The 23,302-nt window shown below is 37.2% G+C and overlaps 3 protein-coding genes across 8 annotated transcripts; 1 reads left to right on the top strand and 2 right to left on the bottom strand.

The window, feature by feature from the left end:
* The first annotated feature begins 412 nt into the window (after positions 1–412).
* On the top strand, positions 413–23,250 carry LOC6566271 (coiled-coil domain-containing protein CG32809). Of its 5 annotated transcripts, none has more exons than XM_032738693.2 (18): positions 413–563; positions 1,556–1,762; positions 2,428–2,481; positions 2,563–2,702; positions 2,773–3,381; positions 9,545–9,635; positions 10,327–10,419; positions 10,757–10,871; positions 10,991–11,089; positions 12,349–12,515; positions 13,147–13,212; positions 13,272–13,355; positions 13,699–13,761; positions 13,960–14,419; positions 14,952–15,134; positions 15,198–15,291; positions 16,950–16,993; positions 20,754–20,893. In XM_032738693.2, the coding sequence occupies exons 2-18, from the start codon at positions 1,657–1,659 to the stop codon at positions 20,830–20,832; spliced, it is 2,547 nt and encodes an 848-aa protein (XP_032594584.1). In that variant the 5' UTR covers positions 413–563; positions 1,556–1,656; the 3' UTR covers positions 20,833–20,893. The 5 variants fall into 5 exon arrangements, with proteins under 5 accessions (XP_032594584.1, XP_032594583.1, XP_032594582.1 ...); XM_032738692.2 differs by lacking the exon at positions 16,950–16,993 and adding an exon at positions 21,395–23,250 and having other exon boundaries at positions 414–563; positions 1,576–1,762; positions 20,754–20,930; XM_032738691.2 differs by lacking the exon at positions 16,950–16,993 and adding an exon at positions 21,395–23,250 and having other exon boundaries at positions 414–563; positions 20,754–20,930.
* Positions 3,702–7,599, bottom strand: LOC6566372. Of its 2 annotated transcripts, XM_001991980.2 has the most exons (5): positions 6,926–7,599; positions 5,643–5,736; positions 5,413–5,533; positions 4,808–5,029; positions 3,702–4,740 (listed from the first exon to the last, which is right to left on the bottom strand). In XM_001991980.2, exons 1-5 carry the CDS (start codon positions 7,488–7,490, stop codon positions 4,015–4,017), a joined length of 1,728 nt encoding a protein of 575 aa, XP_001992016.1. In that variant the 5' UTR covers positions 7,491–7,599; the 3' UTR covers positions 3,702–4,014. The 2 variants fall into 2 exon arrangements, with proteins under 2 accessions (XP_001992016.1, XP_043071958.1); XM_043216023.1 differs by lacking the exons at positions 5,413–5,533; positions 5,643–5,736; positions 6,926–7,599 and adding an exon at positions 5,146–5,364.
* LOC6566272 lies at positions 11,075–11,948 on the bottom strand. The gene is made up of 3 exons (XM_001991979.3): positions 11,778–11,948; positions 11,506–11,683; positions 11,075–11,444 (listed from the first exon to the last, which is right to left on the bottom strand). The coding sequence occupies exons 1-3, from the start codon at positions 11,872–11,874 to the stop codon at positions 11,075–11,077; spliced, it is 645 nt and encodes a 214-aa protein (XP_001992015.2). The 5' UTR covers positions 11,875–11,948.
* Positions 23,251–23,302: the final 52 nt, after the last annotated feature.

Below are 23,302 nucleotides of genomic sequence, written 5' to 3'. Positions count from 1 at the left end.
GGGGCTTTTATTGCTATTGGAAATCGATTTGTATCGTTATTCGCGAAAACGTGCGAGTTATCGATAAAATAAAATAAAAAGAACTTTTATTCCAAATTTGGAGAGATTAGCTCATACAGCCTTTGCTTTTGTGAATGTTATTTTGTGTGCATTGTTAAGAAAAGAAAAGCTTTGGGTTAACAACAATTATGCCGAATATACATGTATGTTGTTTATATGTGTATATAGTCTGTTTATCGTTGGTAGTTGCTTTGAAATTAGTTGTGCAAATTGGCAGCACTGACACAGCACTTGCCACACGACGCATGCGTCTTTGAAAATATCCCGCGTAGCTTTTTAGGGCGGAAACGCTTTCTGATATACCAGAAATAATTTTGCTGTTGAGTGTTAAAACGTATCGAACGGGTTTTAAACGCGTTTCAATTGCCACGGCTGCGATTAGCGCGAGAGATGAGTTAAGATAGAAGTTAAATCTCACAATAACTATATATAATAACCGAGAAGTGAATAACGACTAATTATACAATTTAATTATCAACAACACAAGCCGGCCATGCCAAGTGGTACAACATATATTTTCCATTTACTCTCCATCTTTACATTGTTTGTACCCACACACAAACACACATACACATATGCATATATACCCCACATTGCTGTGCCTATGCAAGGTACAATCGTAGCAAGTGCCTATGTCTCTATGGCTATGTATATTTAATTACTTTCACACACATACATATGCATATGTAAAATGTCTGCAATGCACATGTACACACACATACACACACACATACAGATTTGTTAAAAAAGCTACAGCTGTAATATCCTTTGAAATGCCACAACACTTCAATTTTGCATTATTAAAAATTCACAGTGGTGAAGTTGAATAATGTGCAGTTGGCTCCTTAACAAACGCATTTGAATATATGTATGTATGTAGATATCTATTTATGTTATGTATATGTGTATACATAAATATATATATATTTAGGTCTCGAAGGAACTGAAGTATTCGTATTCGTACTCGGCGCTTATCGATGCTTGCCATTTTCTACCACACCCACACGACAGAATAATCCAGGCATACTTCACACACACACACACACACACACACACACATATATATATATACATATGTATATATATATAGGTATATATTTACGTGTGTGTGTGTATATATATTCATGTAACACACATACATACATACTTATGTACTTTGCAGTTACAAGTTTACATAGCTATGCATGTAAGCTTGCATATGTAGATGTATATGCATGTACCTAAATTCGTATATATGAACGCTTATGAATATTCTTACCGGCACAAAATGTAAACAAAGTTAAAAAGAAGATGCACTGCGTATGTATCCATGTACATATGTACGTAAGTGTAGGTATACATACGTAAATACTCCTCTACTTACATATGTATGTACATGTATGTAGATATGAATAAGTACATATACATTAACTTCAACATATTTATTTCATGCTCTGCATATGTATGTATACATATGTATCGAAATGGGAACACAATACATACTCACAACAAACAGAATGTCTTTTTTTTATACAGTAAACACAGTTGCGCAAAATCATCAATAAGCGAAATACAAGAATTAAGAATTGTGCACCCAACCGAAGGTAAACGGCGAAAATGTTGATTCGTTGGAAAAGCAAAGATAAGAATGCATCGGCAAATCAAGGCGGCACTGGAAGCAGCAGCTCATCATCAAAAAAGAAACGCAAAGGACGTGAAGGAGGTAGAATACAAAATAATATATTTATTGCCATTTAAAAATGAAAACTGGTATATTTTTTTATTTATGCTGCTCCCAGCATGTTTTATCGCCTTATGATATTGTTGCTAATTTTGCCGGCAAAATCCAATCAAAAAATGAACAGATCTGTCCGACAAAAAGGCCAAAACGCCAGCACTGATGTTAATAAGGGTCTGTTTTGCAGAGTGAAGCCAAAATCAAAAAGTCAGTCACGAAATTGCAATTTATTTCGATTGTGGTCTGCTGAGAGCCAGTAAAATAATTAAATAATTTTCTCGCCTTTACGGCCTTTATAAGTAGACCTTTTTCTTGACGGTTCAAATCAATTTTCTCACACAATTTACTTTTTTTTTATTTCGATGCACTTGCCACGTTTGTATATCAAATGCATTGCCACCGTCAAACAGCTGTTCACAAAATCCACATAGGTTAACAGTGAGTTAACAGTGTGCATTTCAGTTTTTGCTGTCAGCAAAACCGATCGTCAAAATTCCGCGACCCGTTTTACGTCTGTTTTCAGGATCGATAATTTTTTTTTGACCTGTAAACAGGCCCTTAATACATTGGCAATAACCAACGATGGCAGTCGAATATCGATAGTTATTTTGTGCCCGTTTGATTAAGGCGTTTTTATATACTGTTTTCAGAAGAAGACTGGCAAAATGAGAACAAACCCGGTCGCTTGCCGGCCAACGAACCAGGTGAGTTATGCTTCACATATCACATGTATGTATGTATGTATGTATGCATGTATGTTCTAATTGGCTTGAATCTTTCAAAAGGAGGCGAGGAGCGCAGACGCGCAATGCGCCGCGACGATCCAAGGCGGCACACGCTTGGTGGCGACATTCTCGTTTATGGTGGCTCACAGCATCCACACGCCCATCAAATGCCGCAGCAGCAACGCGCCATGGACCTGGAAGTAAGTCGAGCAGACCGAAAGACGAGATCTCTCTGAAAGGCTGTCGTCATATTTTTGGTATTTGTTTTAGATGAGTACGAGGGCGCAGAAGAACAAGAAGAATCAACCGATGCGTGGCTATGCACCCGTTAATCAGGGGCCCCTTTTCGACGATGATCCCGGCATTATGTCTGAGGTGGAAACGGCTAGCACGGGATTTCGTCGGGGCGGCAAACAGCGCTCGTCGTTGCCCGTGGTGCGAACACCATCGAAGACATTGGAGCGGCCGCTTGGCCTCGTCTTTCTGCAGTATCGCTCGGAGACGAAGCGAGCACTCCTCCCAAATGAGATCACATCGATAGATACGGTGCGAGCGCTGTTCGTGCGCTCGTTTCCCCGTCAGCTGACCATGTCGTATTTGGAGGGGCCAAACGTTAAGATCTATATCCATGATGCCAGCAAGGACATGTTCTATGAACTGGAAGATGTGCGTTCCCATCTGCGCGAAATACGTGATCGTTCCGTGCTGCGCCTCTTCGAGTCGACCGAGGTCGCCGCTCCGCCTCAGATTCTGCCCGGCGGACCGGGCATACCACAGCCATTGCCACAGGCACAGTCTAGCTGGGATCAGGACCAGAGCTACTTTAGCGAGCCTGAATTCGACTCGGACTTTAAGCACCAGCACATTCACAAATCGAAGGTAAGATTGTCCTACTCTCTTCTACGGTTCTACTCTCAGAACAAAAAAAATCACCCAAAGGGGGTTTTTTACCCTATTATTCAGAAAGCGAATTTCTAAAATTTAGTGCTGTGGCTTATGGGGTCGGAGATGCTTCCTTCTGCCTGTTACATACATTTGCCCAAAGCCATTATACCCTTTTTATCATTTTTTAATGGGTATTTGGGATTTTTTTTCTCCCAATATTTAGAAATTATTTGTACAAACAAGAAAAACGTTCAATTTCTCTGAATGAATTTCATTTTAGAGTAATTTTTTGTCCTGAATCATCTTTATATTACTAGATTTTGAGGTGGATGTCCACTTTAATATATTTATATAAATATGTATGTGTGTATATATACATAAAGGTGAAAGTTTTCAAATAAAGTCAGCTCTACTCAGCATTAATAGTACGCATATACTATTAGTGTATATATAATACATATGTAGATACTAAGATACAAAAAAAAAAATATTATATGTACTTTAAGCGTTATATGAACCAAAATGCTAGACTTCTGCTTAAAATGTATTTGGATAGCACTGACTGACTGACTGACCGACTGACCGACTGGTCGACTGACCGACTGACTGACTGCTAACCGTGGACAGTTAAAAATGTCCGCATGTGCCAACACTGAGGCCCTTAAGGGTGTTGTTCATGTGCTCGTTGACATCCTTCCAGGCGAAAACGATTGCACCCTGGAATGGCTCCGGATCACAGTTGCTGCATATGGCCATGACGGCACTGACTTCCTCCTCGGCTGGCTCGCGATCGTGTGAGCTGATTTCTTCTTCCAGGGTCATCTTTAGGGTCAGATCATGCTTGAACTGCTGACCTCCAAAGTCTGCAAGACCATTATATTTGCTGCTGCTACTCTCGTCCAGTCCATCATCAACCAAAGAGCCATCCTCAAGCAAAACCAAGCCACGCTTTCGCAGCTTTTTATCTTTGATGTCATCCTTTGCGCCCTTGGCATTCGCCTGCCGCTTAAATTGTATATGCGTCTCTGTCTCATCTATGAACTGGACATTTGCCGCGTTGCTCAGCATATGGAAGCGTCCAGGCTCAGCGCCCGGATTGGGCCGGCGATGGCTTTGAGTTATCGGCGATATACCGAGCAGCTGCTGAGCAACCAATCGAGAACCGGCATTGATCTGGCCATTCACAAAATTGGTATTAAGCGTGATTGCCTGTTGCTGTGGTTGCTGTTGCGGCTGGAATTCGACAGTGCCCGTTGGCTTCTGTGTTGGCGCCGAGTTGGCCAAGTTAATGCGCACTCTGGTTGGAATTTGGCCGCTTGCCAGCAGCGAGTGCATCGGCTGTGGTCGATTTATCTAAAATAGAATAGTACTCGAGCATGGAGATTATTAATTATTATATTAATTATTAGGACAAACTGACCATGGGTGGCGCACGCGCTGTGCTGGACACCTCCTGACCCTCGTGGTCGAAATGGTGCACATGGTGATGCTTGTGATCACGATGTGCCTTCCCCGCACTCAACGCCACGCGATAAATCTGTACGAGGGTCACCTCGAAGTGGAGGCCGTGGCTTACTTCGCCGGTCACCGAACTGCCTCCGGATCGCATTTTTCCCTTTGAGGGTACCTTATGGCCCACTAGCTGTGAATTGATTGCAATTGTGATTAAATGTGTAAAAAATATTTCTAAAATTTCGATTTTAGAGCTTAGCTCTGTCGTCTGCCTTACAGGCATTACATTTATAAATATATACTTTCCCAATAATAAGGGGATTCAGTATGGGGAATTTCTAAAATTCAGTGCACTTTTTTGTTGTTGTCTGAGTGTAATACGTAATATGCCAGCAATGGCATAATCAGAAATTCAGCTTCACTCTCGCAATCTTTCCCTCAACCAGTTTCCAACAGTTGCCGCCGTTCGTTCACTGTAAATGTCGTTATGTGGGGCTGGCTAAGCAACTGTTTCCGTCGCGTAATTAGACACTAGCCAACTAGCCAACTTCTGCTTCTTGGCAAGCTACTCACCGAATTGTGGAAGCCACGCCCAATACGCTCTGCCTTGAGCCAGACCTGCCACTCGCCAGTCTTTCCATTCCACGAGCTGCACATGTGATGCCATTGACGCATACGCAGCGGATAATTCAATCTGGATGCATTAAGGCATTATTATTATTATTATCATTATCAGTTTGTACGTATGGGAAGATGTATATATAATATATATATGGCGTTAGATGATTGGAACTATGACGTACCTGTACATTTGTTGACCTTTTATGGCCATCGATAGGAAACTGGAATTTTGCGCATTTGCGACCCAGATTTGTATCTCGCGGGGTTCCTTTTCAACTGTGGAAGTTAGACAGAGTTAATTGGAAAGAAACGAGAAGAAAACAAAAAGTTGAAATGCCATCGATGGCGTTTGTTATGAAATTTGAGCAATTTGCGCGATATATTGGATGCTGCACTGCACTAGTTAAGTCAAAACAAACACTAAATGCCCCAATGCTCTCCATATGAGTCTTGACTTGTTTTACAATCTCAGCGGACCAAAAATAAAAAATAAATGTTTTGTTTTTTTTATCTTATATGCAATATAAGATCTAAAAGCGCAGTCTCAAATAAACTTAGCAATCATCGGCCATGAATAGTGGTGAGATGGCGGGAAACTACACCAAAATCCTGTTAACATAATAATTGCATATGTTTTGGTATTTCTTTTGCTGTTGCTGTTGTTGTGGTTGCTGTTGTTGTCGTTTGCAGGGCAACTAACTTCGTCTAACCGTTACCAGTTTGGTGGACTCCGCTTTCCGAGGTGTGTTGTCTCGGGTCACGACAGCATCTGTTGAGTGTTGGGGTCCGGAAGCTTTGTACGCAGCTTGAGTTGCATATTTAAAACAATCTCAAACAGTTAAAATAACAAAAGCGACGATAGCAGCGGTAACAGCAGCTTACTGCAAACAGGTAAATTTTGCGCTTATGTAATGTGGTCGGTCGGTCTGTCTGTCTGCCTGTCTGCCTGTCTGTCTGCTTGTCGGTCTTTCGGTCACAAGCAACAAGTTGTAAATTGTGAAGATGAAAGTCGTAGCGATTATCTTATCTTATCTGCCAAATACTTGGTAACAACAATTTAACCGCATTTGCGCTGCTCTGCCCTGAACATCAAAAGCATAAACGAAAGACAAGCGTTTTATGGTCAATCTTCGTCTATTGTCGATTCACTACACTGTTTTGCATCAGGAAGTTGGCTTCCTTTCACTTTTCCCGGCCCCAGCATCGGTTAGTGGATCGCATAGTCCACAAAGAGAGCCCAAAAAGAGAGCTCTCATAGTGAAGGTCTTTTATATGTTGGCTTTGACGGGGGCATCAAAACAATTGACGTCTGCTTATATAAGAAGAAAGGGCGATGAAGAAAGTCTATTCAAAAGGCCAGACCAACAAAAATCTTTCCATTATTTTCATGCACACAATAAAGAATTCGTTATGCTCATCATCTGTGGGAATCACACTTCGTCTAGCCATTGTCTCTGTCACTCACCTTCGTAGGTAAACATAACATGATCCCCAGTGTGGTTCGTGAAACGCATCCAGAAGCACAATGTGAACTGATCCAGCTCAGGTAGCCCATTGCCGTAATCGACAGCGCCGTCTTGATTGAACGCAAACTTTTTAACACTGCAGCTGTCGGAGACGTAGAGGGGAGTGCGCGGAAAACTGAGAGAAGACGCCCCATCGGCAACACCTTCATCCTTGTAGCTGTAGGATTCATAGTGGTTCTTCTCTTGCTCGTCACCGAATGTGAGAATGGGGCCTGATGGCGCAGCAGGAGCAATGCCTGGTTCCAAGCCATTGACAACAGCGGCACGTGCCAGCAGTAGATCATCGTCGTCCTTTTCTTCCCCAAATTGGGCATAGCTGGTGGCCAACTCGTGGCTGCTGCTGGCCTCACCCGGATGCGATTGTTTCAGACTGTACGATGTTATGGGATTGCTCGAAGCGATCGGTTTCCAGGCTTGGCAAATGCGCGCATTGAGCAGCGTGATGAGGATGAGAAATGCTTGCCAAGAAGCTCGATTATGTAGCAGCCCAGTGCCAATTGCCATTTTGATCTTTGGATTAAAGACTTAAAGCGTTTCTACGTCCGTCTGCGGCGCTGTCTCGCACTTTACTAGTCCGTCTACGCATGCGCCAAAGTGCCAAAGCCCAAAATGAACATAAATTCAAAACAAAATAAAAACCGCAACAAAACAACAACGATCCCCTGGCAATCCAACGTCTCGTCTCGTCCCGTCTCAGTTGTAATAAATTGTTAAATTGTATTGAAATTGAAATTGAAACTGGTTGAGGTTTTGTAAAGCCGAGCTTTCTGTATGAATGCAGCGAACGAGCAGATCGCACAATGCCAAGCTTTACAAGCTGCCAACTATGTATGTATGTGTGTATTTATGTATGAACAGTTGCGATACAAATTATAGCTCAACTACGACTTTCTTACAAATGAGAAAACCAACTAGACATCGTTTATATATTTTCAATTTTCATTATTAAAAAACAAACACAAGCTCTCCCCTCTTTTTGTCTTAAATGTGTATTTTTCCACTTCTACAAATGAATTCATAAATTCCTTAAACTAACAAATTGAAAAACATTTTTTTCTGAGAGTGATACTATTATTTTGTCCGCAACTGTATGTATGTACTTCAAAGCTTAGCTTAGTTTGACGGATGCGAAGTTTCCTCCTCCCTTCTCCCAGTCGCTAAGCCTGTTAAATAATATGAACAATATGCTTATGTTGGAATAACTGTATCACTATAACTATTATCTGCATTTGATCAGTATATTTGAATATCGAAAGGTTGGTTCAATAATTGACTGCTTGATTATGTAGTTACATAAATCTGATATTTCTATACATTTATATATATATATATAGGTTCATAATACATCTTCAATTGATCGTCCAGAACGTATCGTGAAGCTATGGTATTTGTTGATCGACCCACGGATCCCAAAATGATATTAAGTGAATTTCTTACGTGATATGTTATTAAAGAGTCAATAGGCATCTGTCACTGTCACTGCATCCTCCCTACTACGACATAAGTAAGCTTTTGTGTATTAAATGCAATACATAACATAACATAACATCCTCCTCTACTCTAACAAGAGTAAGCTTTTGTGTATAGAATGCAATACATAACGTGTGCGACAAGTGAAAGCTTTTATCGACTATCGATCAAGCAAAGAGAGCTGCTTGCTGCTGAACGAGCAGACAGACGGACGGACGGACTCGTCAATAATTGGCAAACCGTTTGATTAACTGGGTGTGTTTGTTGTTACCACACATGTGCATCGCATATATGCCTATATATGTACATATATATATATTTGTTGGCCCTGCCCTCTGGAATTCCCAGCCATATATGCAACGTATAACGGTGTATCACAATTAACCTAATCATAAACAGTTGTTCACTTGGAATTAAAGTGAAACTTATTAACATTTCGGTACGCGAACGAAGGCCGATTCCGATTTGCTGAGTAAAAATGTCAAGGTTGGAAATCTCAAAAAATAATGTATTTACTTCACATCAGCACACTGTTTGCAAAATATTTCAAATCAGATCAATAATTGCCCATACCCAATAGGTATTAGACACGACTAAATTTAAAATTGTCCATCCAGTTTCCAAAAATCACATTCTATTTATAGTATATATGTACTATATATATATATATACATATATATATATATGTAGATCTTTAAGAATCATTGGATGACAATTGTCCATTCATATTCAAAATATCACATTTCATTGTATATAGTTTTCATAGATTAGATATGTATCTTTATATATAATTTTCAAGCAAATAAAATGTTTGCCGCCCATTTTTATATCTTATCTTAAAACAAATTTTCAATATTTCTTTGTTTTTGTTGTTTTTTAAGGAGCTTGAGAAGTTGATTACATGAAAAAAAAACCTCTTAAAACAATTGTGAACTTTTCAGCTTGCTATGGTTTGGACACAGTCTTTGATTATAAATGTATACACATATATATATATATATATATATATATGTATGGATATATATATTAGCATAAATTTACAATTAATAACAATTATATATTTGATGTATTCATTATTTGTATTTTAGATCGGTAAACAGCCAGCGCCGTATTATGTGGGTTCATCGCAAACGTTGCCTCGTGGCATGTATGCCTCAGATCGTAATAAGGTCTCCATGGGTGCGTAATAAAGCCAAACTATATAAATATGTCCATTTATAATTTAGGTGCATACATTAATATGTAAACATAAATTTGTCATTTAAGTAGATTTAGCTTAAAGGCATATACAACTTGGATGAGTCGTATTTTGCTTATTCAATCACTATGTCATCTCAGTACCACGAAAGACTCCATCATTAAATATTTGTAAATAGGCATGTCCGTTTTGCGTGTTAGCCACACACACAGTTAATACTTCACACACTTAATACTTCTACAAGTGTTGTTAAACAAAAGCCGCGTTTTTTCCAAAATCAATCAAATAAGCTATTCAATCTTTTAATAAATAATAATGAGATCAGATTTTCAATAATGTGTCTGAAAGGGTACTGTGTCTTCGGTCCCTCGAAGATTAATTGTTATTGCGTTTTTCTTTTTTGATTTAATCTTCAATTCAGGCCACATAATTAGACAATTTGATTTGTTGTTGGCTTACAATAAGTGTTTCCACGTCAAAAATATTGGGTATAATAAAAAATGGTTGTTTGTTTTTATTTTTTATTTGTTGTTTTGTATTCTATCACTATAAATATGTATGAATAAGAGAATACATACATATTTATACGATTGTTGAAAATGTTTAATTAAAAAAAAAAAAAAAACCCATGCATAAATAGTATATTATGTATAATTAAATAAAATATAAAAGGAACGCCTGTGAAACCATTCAGATCGATTAATCGAAGGGGTAGTATGGAACCCCTGTTTCCATATTCCTCGGATCAATTATACAGTATACCAGGTACACGAATATATACCTCTTCTTTACTTATGATTACTTATTTCCATGTTCATCCATATATATATATATAATATAAGTTTATGTATAACACATTGGTTGCGCTTATTTATGGGTTCAAAAATTGAGCGTGACGAATTAGTAAGATTTTGTGTATCGTGCTAATTGTTCTTATATATATATATTCTTCTTTACATATATATTCAGTTACTTTCACGTATGTATAACCGTTTTTTTTTTGTTGTTGTTTATTTACCTTAAATACCACAAAAATTGAGCTTTCCAAGAATATAAAATAAAATTAAACAATAGGCCGCTTTTAACTGACTTGAACTTACAGACGGATACACCAGCTCCCCAGAGCGGAGTACACGTGGCAACTATGAGGAGCCCTACTACAGCCAGTATGGAACACGCGGCACTGTCGTCGCACCCATCATTGACGAGGAACAAAGGTAACAAACAGAAAACAATGCGATAAACCTGAAAATTTAAAAATTAATTCTCTGTCTCTCTCTCTCTCTCTCTCTCTCTTTCCATTTATCGCTTTCGCACTCTTTTCTGTGCGGAACAGCGATGTGGCTCTTGCGGAAGACCAGTACTCATTGTATGGGATTAAAGTTGGCCCAAATCGTCTACCGCATCGAGGCAATCAGATCTACGACCCAACCAGGTAAGCATGATCCCTCCTCTGGCCACGTATGGACCTCATATATGTTACATAGTCATCGGGCAAGATGATGCTGCGTTTACTACGTCTGTAAATTTTAATACGCTTTACACTGCCATTTGTTGATGTTGTTGTCGCTGTGGCCACCGGATGGAAATAGGTTGTGCCTTTGCTCTTAATTGCCTGTACGATGAGGCAAAGAAGATAGCCACCAAAAGAGAGAAAGGCCAATGCAGTAATGCTTATTTGAAACAGGGTCTGCAGTTTAGATGGTTTCTCCTCGACCCAATGACCAGCATGATCACTTTGCCAGAACTGCGAAGGACCGCTAATGCTCGATGAAGATCCACGATCACTCCTGCAATAACAAAAAATCTCTTATATAATTAAGGGAAATTCGAATTGAATTAAACACATACCTATCGGCTGCCATCAAGGCCATACGTTCGGGTGTATTCGTTGTGTCGTAATCATCGATAACGTTCTCGTTCTGGCTATCCGTGTAATTCATCATTTCCAATGACTTCCTCAATACGAGCAGATCGTGCAATTGAAAATTTGATAAACAGTTGGCAAACCGTTGTGGTGTGCTGGTCACTGTGAGAAAACCCGTTCAGCTTATTAGAGTAATCGCCACAAATAACAAGGGTGTGAGGATGGTGGAAGGGGGAAGGGGGAAGGGGGTATCTACCACTGCAATAGGCCATGTTTCTGCTAAGCAAGTAGTTCTTGTCTCTCAAATCGCATTCAACTGGCGACTGCAAATAAAGAATGGCCATGGATGGCATTGTGGTGCGAATTGTGGAGCAGCGTCTTGCAACGCTTGCCTGACTCAAGTATTTCTACTTTTACGACGCTTAGTTTTAGGCTTGGCTGCTCAATTAGAGCTCAGCGTAACCGGCAGCGGAAATGCAACTAAAAAACTAAAAAAAAAAACCTGTCACAGCAGCCACACACAGAAAAAAAAAACAAAATTACACTGAAATTTCGAAAATCATTAAAAAAAAATGAAAAGGTTTTGTTTCTTTTTGAAAAAGAAATTCTCTCTGATATTCTTGAAATTGGAGTGAAAGTAGGGACGGGTCTTGTAATCGAAAATCGTAAGTTTCATCAAATTAAGTAATATGTGTGTTATAAACTATCTAAAATTTCTAAAATTCAGGTGATTTTTTTTTTTTGCTGAGTGCACTTACAAACTATGTGCAAACAACAAGCGATTCGTATTTCTTATACACCAATTTTTTATTTTTTTTTATTTGAAGGCCTGAAGACTTGCATCGCATACGCGTTGAGCATATGGAGCGTCAGTTGGCCAACTTGACTGGGCTGGTCCAGAAAGCTTTGGTTAATCAGAATCCCCAAATCGCACCCATGGCTGTACCCACATTAGATTCCAACTATCTTGTTGTGCCATCATCACAAATGCAAGGTATGCCGATCAATTTGCTTTTTATACATTAATTCAGCCGGAACGAACTTGAATGAATAAGAAAGCAAGCGCGAGGCGAAGCTCGTTTCTCATGGTGCATTTATGTACAAGTTGATTTACCTTACTCTTTCAGTATAGTCTCATAACCATATACATGTGTACAGTTGCGAACAAAATAATGGCACCACTCTTACAGTAAATGTTTTTTACATTCGTAAGCTAAACGAACTTATGAAGAAGCCGAAGAATGCTCTTTTCAAAATCGTAGCGACAAAATCCATATTTTCAACTTATTTAAATTTAATTAAAATTAAAAAAATGTAATTGGATGAATCATTAAGAAAATTAACATAAAAAATTATAGCACAATTTTTCAAATGAGCACTTATAATTATGAAAATTAGAAATAAATAAACGATTTCTATACAGGATGCGTAAGTAAGTGCTATTATTTGGTTCGCTACTTTTCCCTTCAAATCAAAAAAAAAGTATATGTATATATACATAATATCGCTTAGTATTCCGGAATACTAAACCATATATAGAATCAACATTTGAAAAAATTGCATGCTAATGCTTACATTGTTAAACGAATTCTGATATTACGTCTATCTTATACTTTCTCATGTAGCTAACGGTTCCGCTGATGAGCTATACATTAGGGAAAAGGCACCCAAGTTGGGCAAGAACTCATGTCGTAAGTGTACCCCAACTTTTCCACGTACATCAGTGTCCCAGACATGTGCTGTTTTTCAGAGAAATCCGTGTCCTTTGAGAAATCTGTTTCATTTAGCGACGATATACAGGGAATACCCAAGTCTCATAATCCCCTACATGCCGGTAAATAACAAAAACAAAAAAAAACAAAAAAAAAAAGAAACTATTTATCACCAATTTTATGTTTCATACTTTCTTTTTGTCGGCTTTGATGCTTCATTTTTTCTGTTCAAACATTACAAATTAAATTATGAAATAATTATCAATTGTGTTGATGTGGACTCCTTGACTTTGTTTAATTGAAATCATTAAGAGACATGCATACATATATTTTAGTAGTAGATAGTTGTAGTAAATTTGATTGACATCCTTTGCGTAGAATCAAAGATTTCAGAACCAAAATCTTTGCCATTATATTAACACTCCTTCGTATTCAAACAAATATATTACTGCATCGGACCCAAAGCTGACACGAAACCAACCAAGCCGGCAATCAAGTCGTCTACCTTGCCACGTACATCGTCACAAGGTAAGAACGCTAAGAGAGATTCATTCCATAAACACAGGGGTCTTCCTTTTTTTTTTATTTAAACCAGTTGTCAAAATCACGCATGCATTAATCACAAGCCAATCACGAAAATTATGCTTTATCAAAAAGATAGTGTAAATGTTAAATGAATTTCTTGTACACACCCCAACTACCTACATCTACAAAATCAACCAATAGAGCGCGATCGCCTAAAGCCCCCTCCACCACCAAAACCAATTGTATTGGCCCAGACCTCCCATCCCAGTTACCGGGCGGACATCGCCCTCGCACCCGAGGTTTACAATCATTTGCGCGGTCTGCAAAAGAAAGCAAAGGATTTGCGCATGGAAGTTCGCACCTTGAGGCGGTTATCGCAGGCTCAATCTGTTGCCGTACGTGAGGATATAAAGAGCACTTTCATGCGCATACGGGCCACTCTGTTGGCCAGCAGTGGCAGTTTCTGGGGCCAGGGCGACCAGGACACCACGCGCATCTCAAGGGAGGAGGAGCTGTACAAGCAGGAGGTCATACGCCTCGAGAAGGATCTGAGTGACTTGGAGGCTTCGGTGGAGAACTTACGTGGTGAGGTGATCAACCGACGGACTCGCGTCAACATGACGGCTGTAGAGGACATGGCGCTAGTATTAAGTCGCGCAAGGTGTGTGTGTGACTATCTACACTCAGCAAAAAAGAAAATCACTCTGAATTTTAGAAAATCGCCATACTTTCAGCGCCAACAAATTTGAGAAAAAGTATGTCTAATTTGTGTAGTAATCAAGAACTCTGACATATATTTTTGGTTGCTTATATTATGAAATAAAAATTGGTATTTTAAGATATTACATATCCTAAAATATACTCGACCCAGGAGGCAGACAACTACTAAACTCTAATAATAAATTTCATTAGATGTTTCCTAATTTTAGAAAGAATTTCTTCGAAAAATCTGTGTTTTCTTAGTTGAAAATATTTATATAAAAAAAAGATCAGCACATATTTGGAATTGTCGGGTAAACCTTTCAAGCTTTAAGAAAAATTATATCTTATATTTATTTCTAAAAACTTTTATTTTTATTTTAGGGCGATTTTCTAAAATGCAGCACCATTTTTTTTTTCTGAGTGTATTCTTAAGATTTTCGACGAACTCATTTTATTACATCTCCAACTATATATATATATATATACTATAGCAAAACTGTTGCTGAACTGAAGCTGAAATTTCCATTACTGTCGAATGGCTTGCGTTGCATTTTGTCCAACGAGATGGAGAAAGTGGTGCGTGAAGAAAAGTTCCTAAAAGAAGAGCCCGACCGCTTGGAGTCGGCATTGCGGCGCTGCAAGAAGCTAACGGGCACCTTGGTGACACTTAAACGGTTTGTGGAAATAATCGTTTCGTTATTTATGAAATGCTGATTTTCTCACTTTCGCTCATTTAGCTTGGCAAGCGTGCAGGAACAGCGCTTGCCGCCTAATGAGCCATCAATAGCTGAGGAGTCTTTACGGTCTTCAGATATTTCGGTGCCCGACAAGGTGAGTCCATTAATTTATGTACATTCATGAGTCTCCTTAAAACGAATTCACTGAACTACTAGTTGATAACAAAACACCTAGGGCTGTATTGCCAATGCTATTTTTGCGCATAAAAACACCGTTCCACACCGTGTCATACATAAATAACTATATATACTAATAATTAAATATATTCTTTGTATTATTTCGATGACAAAAACTAGTTGCTTTTGACCGAAAGAAGTATTGCATTGGCTAAATTTAATTTTAAAAGATGAACCTTTTGCACACTAGTTACCTTGCTAAATATTGTTAAAACCCGCTGACCAAATATGTAATCAACTTACATTGAGTGTAGTATAACAGGAAATTTGCACTGTTTTCGAAATATAGATCATTTTCGAGTTATTACCTAATGCAAATAATATAACGTAAAACGACGAGTGCTTTTGCTAATCTATCGCTTTCGATCAGTTCAATTATGCGCAATGTCTGTCTGCTTTTGAGATAGTATTAAAATGATTTAACATTTGTCATCCAATTGCTGATTAATGATGATGGATTTGCTTAATTCGTGAGATCTAAGTCAAACTAAGTAAGTGATTACGTCTCTGATGGACTAACAAAAATAAATATTTACGAAAATAAAAACAATTTTACACATTAAGAATTCAAATACTGTAAGATTAAATAACAATTGATTTTAACTGAAATGATGCTCCACACTCGTTATATAAATCAGCAATTGAATAAATCTAGAATGTCTTGAAATATGGGATTATTCGTTCCCCAACTTGACATTACTACTTTACATCCATCTCATTTTGACTTCCCTCATCGCCCCATCAGTAGACACTGCAATATGTTAAAAATGTAAATGTCTTAAGATGTTGGAAAATAAATACAATTTAAAGTTATGATTTTAAACAATGCAGAAATAAGCTAACATCTTGAAATAATAAACCATAATTAGCTTATGTCTATAAATTAATGAACCATTATTATTTCAAGAGGTTAACTAATGTCTACATATGAAAAGAATGTTAAACTTATTTTAATCTCATTTCATCTTTAATAGCTCGCATCGACTATTAACAGTTAATCATCATGATCAAAGTTCGAACTATGCAAAGGGTTTAATTAGCAAGCTATTTAGTGCTATTTAATAAATCTAGTAAATCAATCTTATTTGTTAACAATTAATTTGGTTCGTATGCTTTGTTTTTAGTTTAAGCAGTTATTCTATAAACGAGCTGCAATTGGCTGTTATTTTGTAGTCTTTTGTTCATACTGCGTACACTTCTATATATTTTACTTGATTATATAGTTATTTCCAATCCTACGACAGTTTGTAAGTGGCGAATTCCCGCTTATCGCCGACCAAGAGAAGCTTCACCGATGTTTCTCCATCCTTAAAAGGCTAACTGCCTTTTGGGTAGGCGATCGTTATGACAAAAAAAAAACTCAGTTTAATTTTAATAAAGCGAAAACGTCTTACGTATTAAACACGCCATTCATATTCATACGATGACAATGACACCAATCAATCAATCAATCAATCAATCAAAGCTTAAAGTCTTATCAAATGAGGTTTACCTAGTGATTTCATTTTCTTCTTCTTGCCTTTTTTGGAACTAACAATGTTGATATCGTATACAACAACAACAACAACCACATAGTTTAACTGGCGATGGAGTTCTAACTTCAAAGAGGCAATTACTGAGTAATGACTGAAAATACAAATATAAAAAACCAAAAAAAAAAAAAAAACAATTTTACTAAAAACCATTTTTAAAAAAGATGAACTCATAAAACTATGTCAATCTTATTTTAGCTAAACATTGTTTGCTCCGCATTAAACATAACTAGTTTATATTTTTGTATACTACTTACTACTGCTATAAACTTCTAACTAATACTAAACTCAAAAACTAAACCCATATTAAAACTCATATAAAGCTACCTATAAGCCCAAAAAACCACACTTACCAACTGCAATTATCATTAGTTACATTTATAATATCAACAACTTATGTGTATACATATGAATGTGTGTGCGTAAAGTGCTTTCCAAAAGGGGTTTTTTCGGGCAAAACCGTACATGCAAACCTCCAGTGTACATGCAAACCTTTGATGGGTTACACTCTTTTTTAAATACATGTTCAGCACTGATCAATTATGAACAATAATTGTAAAACATAAATAACTCCATATAATATGTTAAAATGCTCCGGATCAAAGTACTTATATTTTTATAGATCGCCAATTTTGTATCAATATTAAATTTATTAAAAACTATGCTTGAACGTAGACAATAACAGGCAAGCAAAAATAAAGGTAAATAGAATTGACACAATTTATTATACATGTTTAAATGACTTAACTCAACTCAACTCCCACCTCTGTGGTAGAAAGATCGTTCTTTATCCCTGTACCTTTAAAACTTATTCCCAAGATGTCTTTATAAAAAAAAATAATAATAAATTAAAAATAAAAACAATATGTACTCCTCTAAACAACACCTCCACTTGTGTGCTCAAATATACATACTATTTTCAATCATTTTTTTTCATTGCTTCCGACTGTGGTCTGCCCATGCACCCCTCTATTTATCTTACTATTTCTATACCGTCTGGGTTGTATAATCATCATCAAAATAATGTAAAGAAACTAATACATATTTATGTACATACATACATACGTGGAAACTAAACCGATACAAAATCTTTTCAAGAGGCAACTTTAAAATTGTGGTTCAAATTCCCAACAACTTTTTGACTAAAGTAAATAATGGCATGTGGATAGATGTGTGCAAAGTCAAGAAATCTCTTATTGTCTCTGTCTCCATTATCAAAAAAAAAAAAAGTTCATAAATAAAATATAAGTGTGTATATTTGGATAAACGGCTGCACATGAAATAGATAAACAAATCTTAGGAAAAGTGTCCCTTTTTTTGAGAATATTGCACAAATAATCTTTACATTCAATTGTAAGGGGCAGCAAAGGGTGCTGCCAAAGCCACGTTGTTATCTCATTCTCAACTGTCACTACTAATGAAATTTTGAAATAATCGAATACTTTTTTATTTGAAAATTTGTGTTTGATTTTGTGTTCTTCTTTTGTGTGTCTTAAAATAGGGATTCGAAATAATGGAATAATTTGAACCGTAATGTTCGCAGTTCTTTCACAGTGGGAGAGACAACCTTTCTAATTCTTTCTACAAGCAAGACACAATTTGTACCTTCTTCAACTTCCTGTTATGTTATGTTGTCTGATTTGATTTTGTAAAAAGCTCTTTCGTAAAAAGTTTAATTTGTTATCAAATTCAGAATACATGTTGCATGTATGTGTGTGAGGCACCGTCGTCTGCCGTTTCTTTCTACATTCTAGTCCATTAGCCATTAAGTTGTGATTTATGTTATCCTTTTTGGTCATATATACATAAGTACATGCATAATCGTTTACAGAAACAATAACAATTTACATAACAATGGCATCAAATCAAATCGGTCAACAAATAGAATCTCACTTCCCCATAAAGACGGTTGTCGACTTTTTTGTTATCATTGGACTGTTTTTAATTTCGATTCGGTGGCCTTTAGGTATTTTGCTGCTTTTCTTTTTTTGTTCATGAAAAGAAATAAAAAGCAACACTGAAAAAATTGCTTTGCCAAATAATTTTTGATTAGATGAATAATGAAATATAATCATACAACTTTTGGAAAGAGTAAGCTTCGGTTTCTCGAAGATTTCAATATATGCAAACATATTTATAGAATGTTTATTTGCTCCAAAGAATTTTTGCTTAAACTATTCATAAACAGCAAAAAGCTAGAAAACCAAAAACCAAAAACCAAAAAAAAAAAAAAAAAAAACAAATAAGAATAATTTTACATTAATGTTGTAGTTGAAAAGCGTATATGTATATACAAATTAGTAAAAAACTTAAATGTATCCTTGTTTATATACACACAAACACACGCAAATCATTTCTTAAACGTGCCGAGTCGATATAATAATCCAATTAACCAAAATTGAACGATTAGAAGGCCAAGTGTTTAAAAATTAATGTATGCAAGCAATCAGTCACCTATGTTCTCACTCATCGATTGTTGTCTTTGAAGTTTTAACCATCTATTTACCCATCATAAATCATCTTCGTACATACAAATTCCATCTACGTCTTAATATGTATTAATTTTCCACTGAGACGCTATCTACCCGAAAGCAAATCTAATCTACAAACTTTAAGTCAATACATACATTGAGTCTATTTATGAATTATAATTGATAAACAATCGATCCTGTACTTAACCAAATATTTAATCGGTGAAGACTTCATTTGGAGCTATGCTTTGTTTTTTTTTTTATATATTCGTACATACATATTACATATTACATCATATCGCTTGCGTTTAACTTTAGTATTTCTGTTCAAACTCATATTCTTCAATATATTCACAAATCTTTACCACAAGTTCTTCATAACCGAATAAAAAAACAAATGTTCTCTTCGCTGAGCCCCATCATCCTCGCAACCAACAATTTTATTTGATTTGATTTTGTTTTTTACTTGTAAATCTATTAGATAGTTTCGCTATTGCTATCGCATATTTTCAATTTATTGTACATTCATTGTTGAGTCCATAATTCAGTGTAATAAGAATATTGTTTTGCATGTAACTGGCAAAAGGACAGTTAATATCTCATTTTGAATCAAATGTATTCTTCGTGTGTCCGTCTGTTTGGCTGCGTGTCTATATGTCTGTCATTCTGTATAAGAAATAAGAAGTAAGAGATTGTGAGAGCAACAAAAGCTAAGTTCTTTTTTAAAGGTTCAATTATAATTGCAATTAGATGATTTTTGCATGTACATTTTTTGTTCCCTAATTTTATTAATAATTAGATATTTAAGAAACTCTCCTGTGTTTTTCTATGTTTCTATTTACATACACACAATTGCTTAATATTTTAGCTACATATATATGGTAATAATGTGGAGGATACTTAAATTCTGGATAACTTTCTGGTAGTCTTCTTCAGTCAGTCTTCACTAAAGCATTTCTGATGTTTTTCTTTTTTTTTCTTTTATAGAGCACCTAATATACCTAATATACCTGAAATATAAACACGCTTAATTTTGTTGCATGTTGCGTTATAACAAACATTTGTACTTGCAGCAAATGTAAATGAGTGGTTTAATTTTTCCAAAAAGATTCCCAAGGCAATCTTGTCAGTGAAAAGAACAAATGATGTTAGATATGCAATATTGTCCTTATGCACAGCATGATTAATTTGAATGCAACCTGTATTCATTAACTTGATGGGTTTTTTCAAGTTGTCCAATGTATTTATTTTTTAAGAATACTGTATCACATACGTATATACTAACATACATACCATATGTATAAATGTGCAATGTTATTTAACTTTATATCATATTGATACATTTTACAATTGTTCAATTATATATATTTTTGTAGCCAATCCCAACACCCAGGATGGGGTCGTTCGCTATCAGCGGGGGACTCGCACCCGAAAACGCACTCGATGCTCTGCTAGACGAGCTGAAGACATTTTCAAAGCCTATTGCCCAGCAACAACAGCAGCAGCAACAACAACAACAACAACAACAACAGCAGCAGCAGCAGCCATTCGAGGTAAACGGACTAGTTGCACATACAGTTGCGAGCAAAATAATAGCACCACTAAGACATTTCTCCTTACGAGCGAATAAACAATTAGTTTTGCAGTTTTTTCAAATATTGATTTTTAATATATGTTTATTACTTACTTACTTTATTTATTTCAACTTTTCATAATTTTAAGTGCACATTTTGAAAAATAGTGCAATTATTATATTTAGTTAATTTTCTTGCTTTTCTTTATAAACATTGATTATTTAATGTTAACTTTAATTAAATTGAAATATGTTGAAAACGGTGAAGGAATTGTTGTTTCTCACTTTTTTGAATAGTCTTCCACATACATTTTTTAAACTTACATATTTAAAAAATACACATTTGAAAAGATTTCGTTTGAGAGTGGTGCTATTCCTTTGTTCGCAACTCTATGGAAGTACTCGTTAACAAATTTAGCATGCATATGCGTCGTATACATATAGATGCGTCCCGAAGATTCCACATCCGATGAGAGCGCACAGGCTGCTGTTCAGAGTACCGTCACCACGCAAATATCGCAGGCTCGTCTTTTCACCGAGGCCAACATCAATATGCAACAGGCGACCAACAACAGCATGGTCATGGCTGTGGCAACGGGTGGTGCACCGCACTCACGCGGAGGAGCGTTGACCCATCATCAGCAGCAGTCGCAACAGCAGTCGCAGCAGCAGCAGCAGCAACAGCAGCTGATGGTGCACACCAATGTGGGCAGTTTGCGTCGCCTTCATTCATTCCCCAGCGAGTCGGACAACGAGCAAGCGGCTCCAGGTCTCGCCAATGGTGGTGGCAACAGCATCAAACCACCAGTCCCCGAGCGTAACGCTGATTTGATAACAAAAGTGGGCCACAAACGTATACCGCCACCTCCGCCGCCGCGTACCAGCTCACGCAGTCCACTGGCCAGTCCGACCAGCCCAAATGTGCCACAGAGCATAGCTGCCGCAGCTGCTGCCAACATCGCGGACAATTTGATCAGCATTGAAACTTGTGCCATCAGTGGCGACACTACCTCGAGCGGCGACAACTCAAGTGGCAATGAGTCTGGCAACGATCACGCTCAGCGTCAAGTTGCACTCGAGATGCGTCACCAGGAGCTATTGAAGAAGCAAAAACTGCTACAGGAGCAGTACCAGCGTTTGCAGCAAATGAGCAAAATACCATCGGTAGACATATCCTGTCCCACCACACAGGACATTGCAACGCTCAAGCAGCTGGGCAGCGAAACGAACATCCAGCAGAAAATAGCCGCACTCAATTTGGCCGGTGAGTCGAGTGGTGCTGGAGCTGCTGCGGTGGCTGACACTGCTGCTGCTGCGGGCACGAATGGAGTGTTGTTGATCAGTGATGCTACGGGTGGTGTGGTCGGCGGCGTTGTTGGTGGTGGTGGTGGTGTTGGTGTTGGTGTTGTGGGGACGACTGCTGGTACGGGCGCTGCTGCTGTTGCAAACACACAGTTACAGACAACCACAATGACAATGACCACCAAGCAGGTGTACGAGACGGAAATCCTTTAACACAACTGGAAATTGGCGTGGAGCGAAACGAAAATTGATATTTAACTAAATGGTAGCGCCCGGGAAAACTGAAGCACTTCATCTCATTGCATCTCTCTCCATCTCTCTCTCTCTCTCTCTCTCTCTCTCTCTCTCTCTCTCTCTCTCTCTCTCTCTCTATCTGTCACTTGCACGAATTTCAGTTGTATCTTGTCACCCCTGCTAAACAACATCAACCCATAACACGCGAGGACTTTAAGTCTTCAACTCTTTAATATATCAATAATAATACTTAAAGAATAAGATTGGTAATATTTAAGAAACTAAGCCGTACTAATATTACGTGTTAAAACTATATGTCGTACATGCATATACATATTCGTCTATATGCTATTATGTATGTATGTACATATTGCCAAATGAGAATCAAATCGATAAACTTAAAAAAAAAAACGCATACAAATATGCACACTTTACCATAATATACAACGCAATATTATAAGCACACAAATGTATGTCCATAGGTGGTACCCTCCCTTAAATGTACTAAGCTGTACCGTCTTACCACTGTTCAAAAGATATTGATATTGAGCATTATAGCAGGCATGATTAGAATGTACTTAAACGCATGTAATGTCTATCTAATATCCAACATAACTACGAATAGTATAATATTTATGACATGGCCCAGTGAAATAGTTGACAAACTTTAGTTCATAGGAAGGGTAAAATAGGCAGGCTACAATGACATATTAAGGCATCACATAAGGTACATTTTACTATACAAATACACATTTTTACTTTCATCGATTTTTTTGTATTTTATTTATTAATTTAATTTTATTTTTTTTTTTGTAT

This window comes from Drosophila grimshawi, unplaced genomic scaffold (assembly GCF_018153295.1).
Source record: "Drosophila grimshawi isolate 15287-2541.00 unplaced genomic scaffold, ASM1815329v1 contig_848, whole genome shotgun sequence".
In the NCBI taxonomy this organism is placed as follows: Eukaryota; Metazoa; Arthropoda; class Insecta; order Diptera; family Drosophilidae; genus Drosophila; species Drosophila grimshawi.
This window is presented reverse-complemented; position numbering and strand designations above follow the sequence as displayed.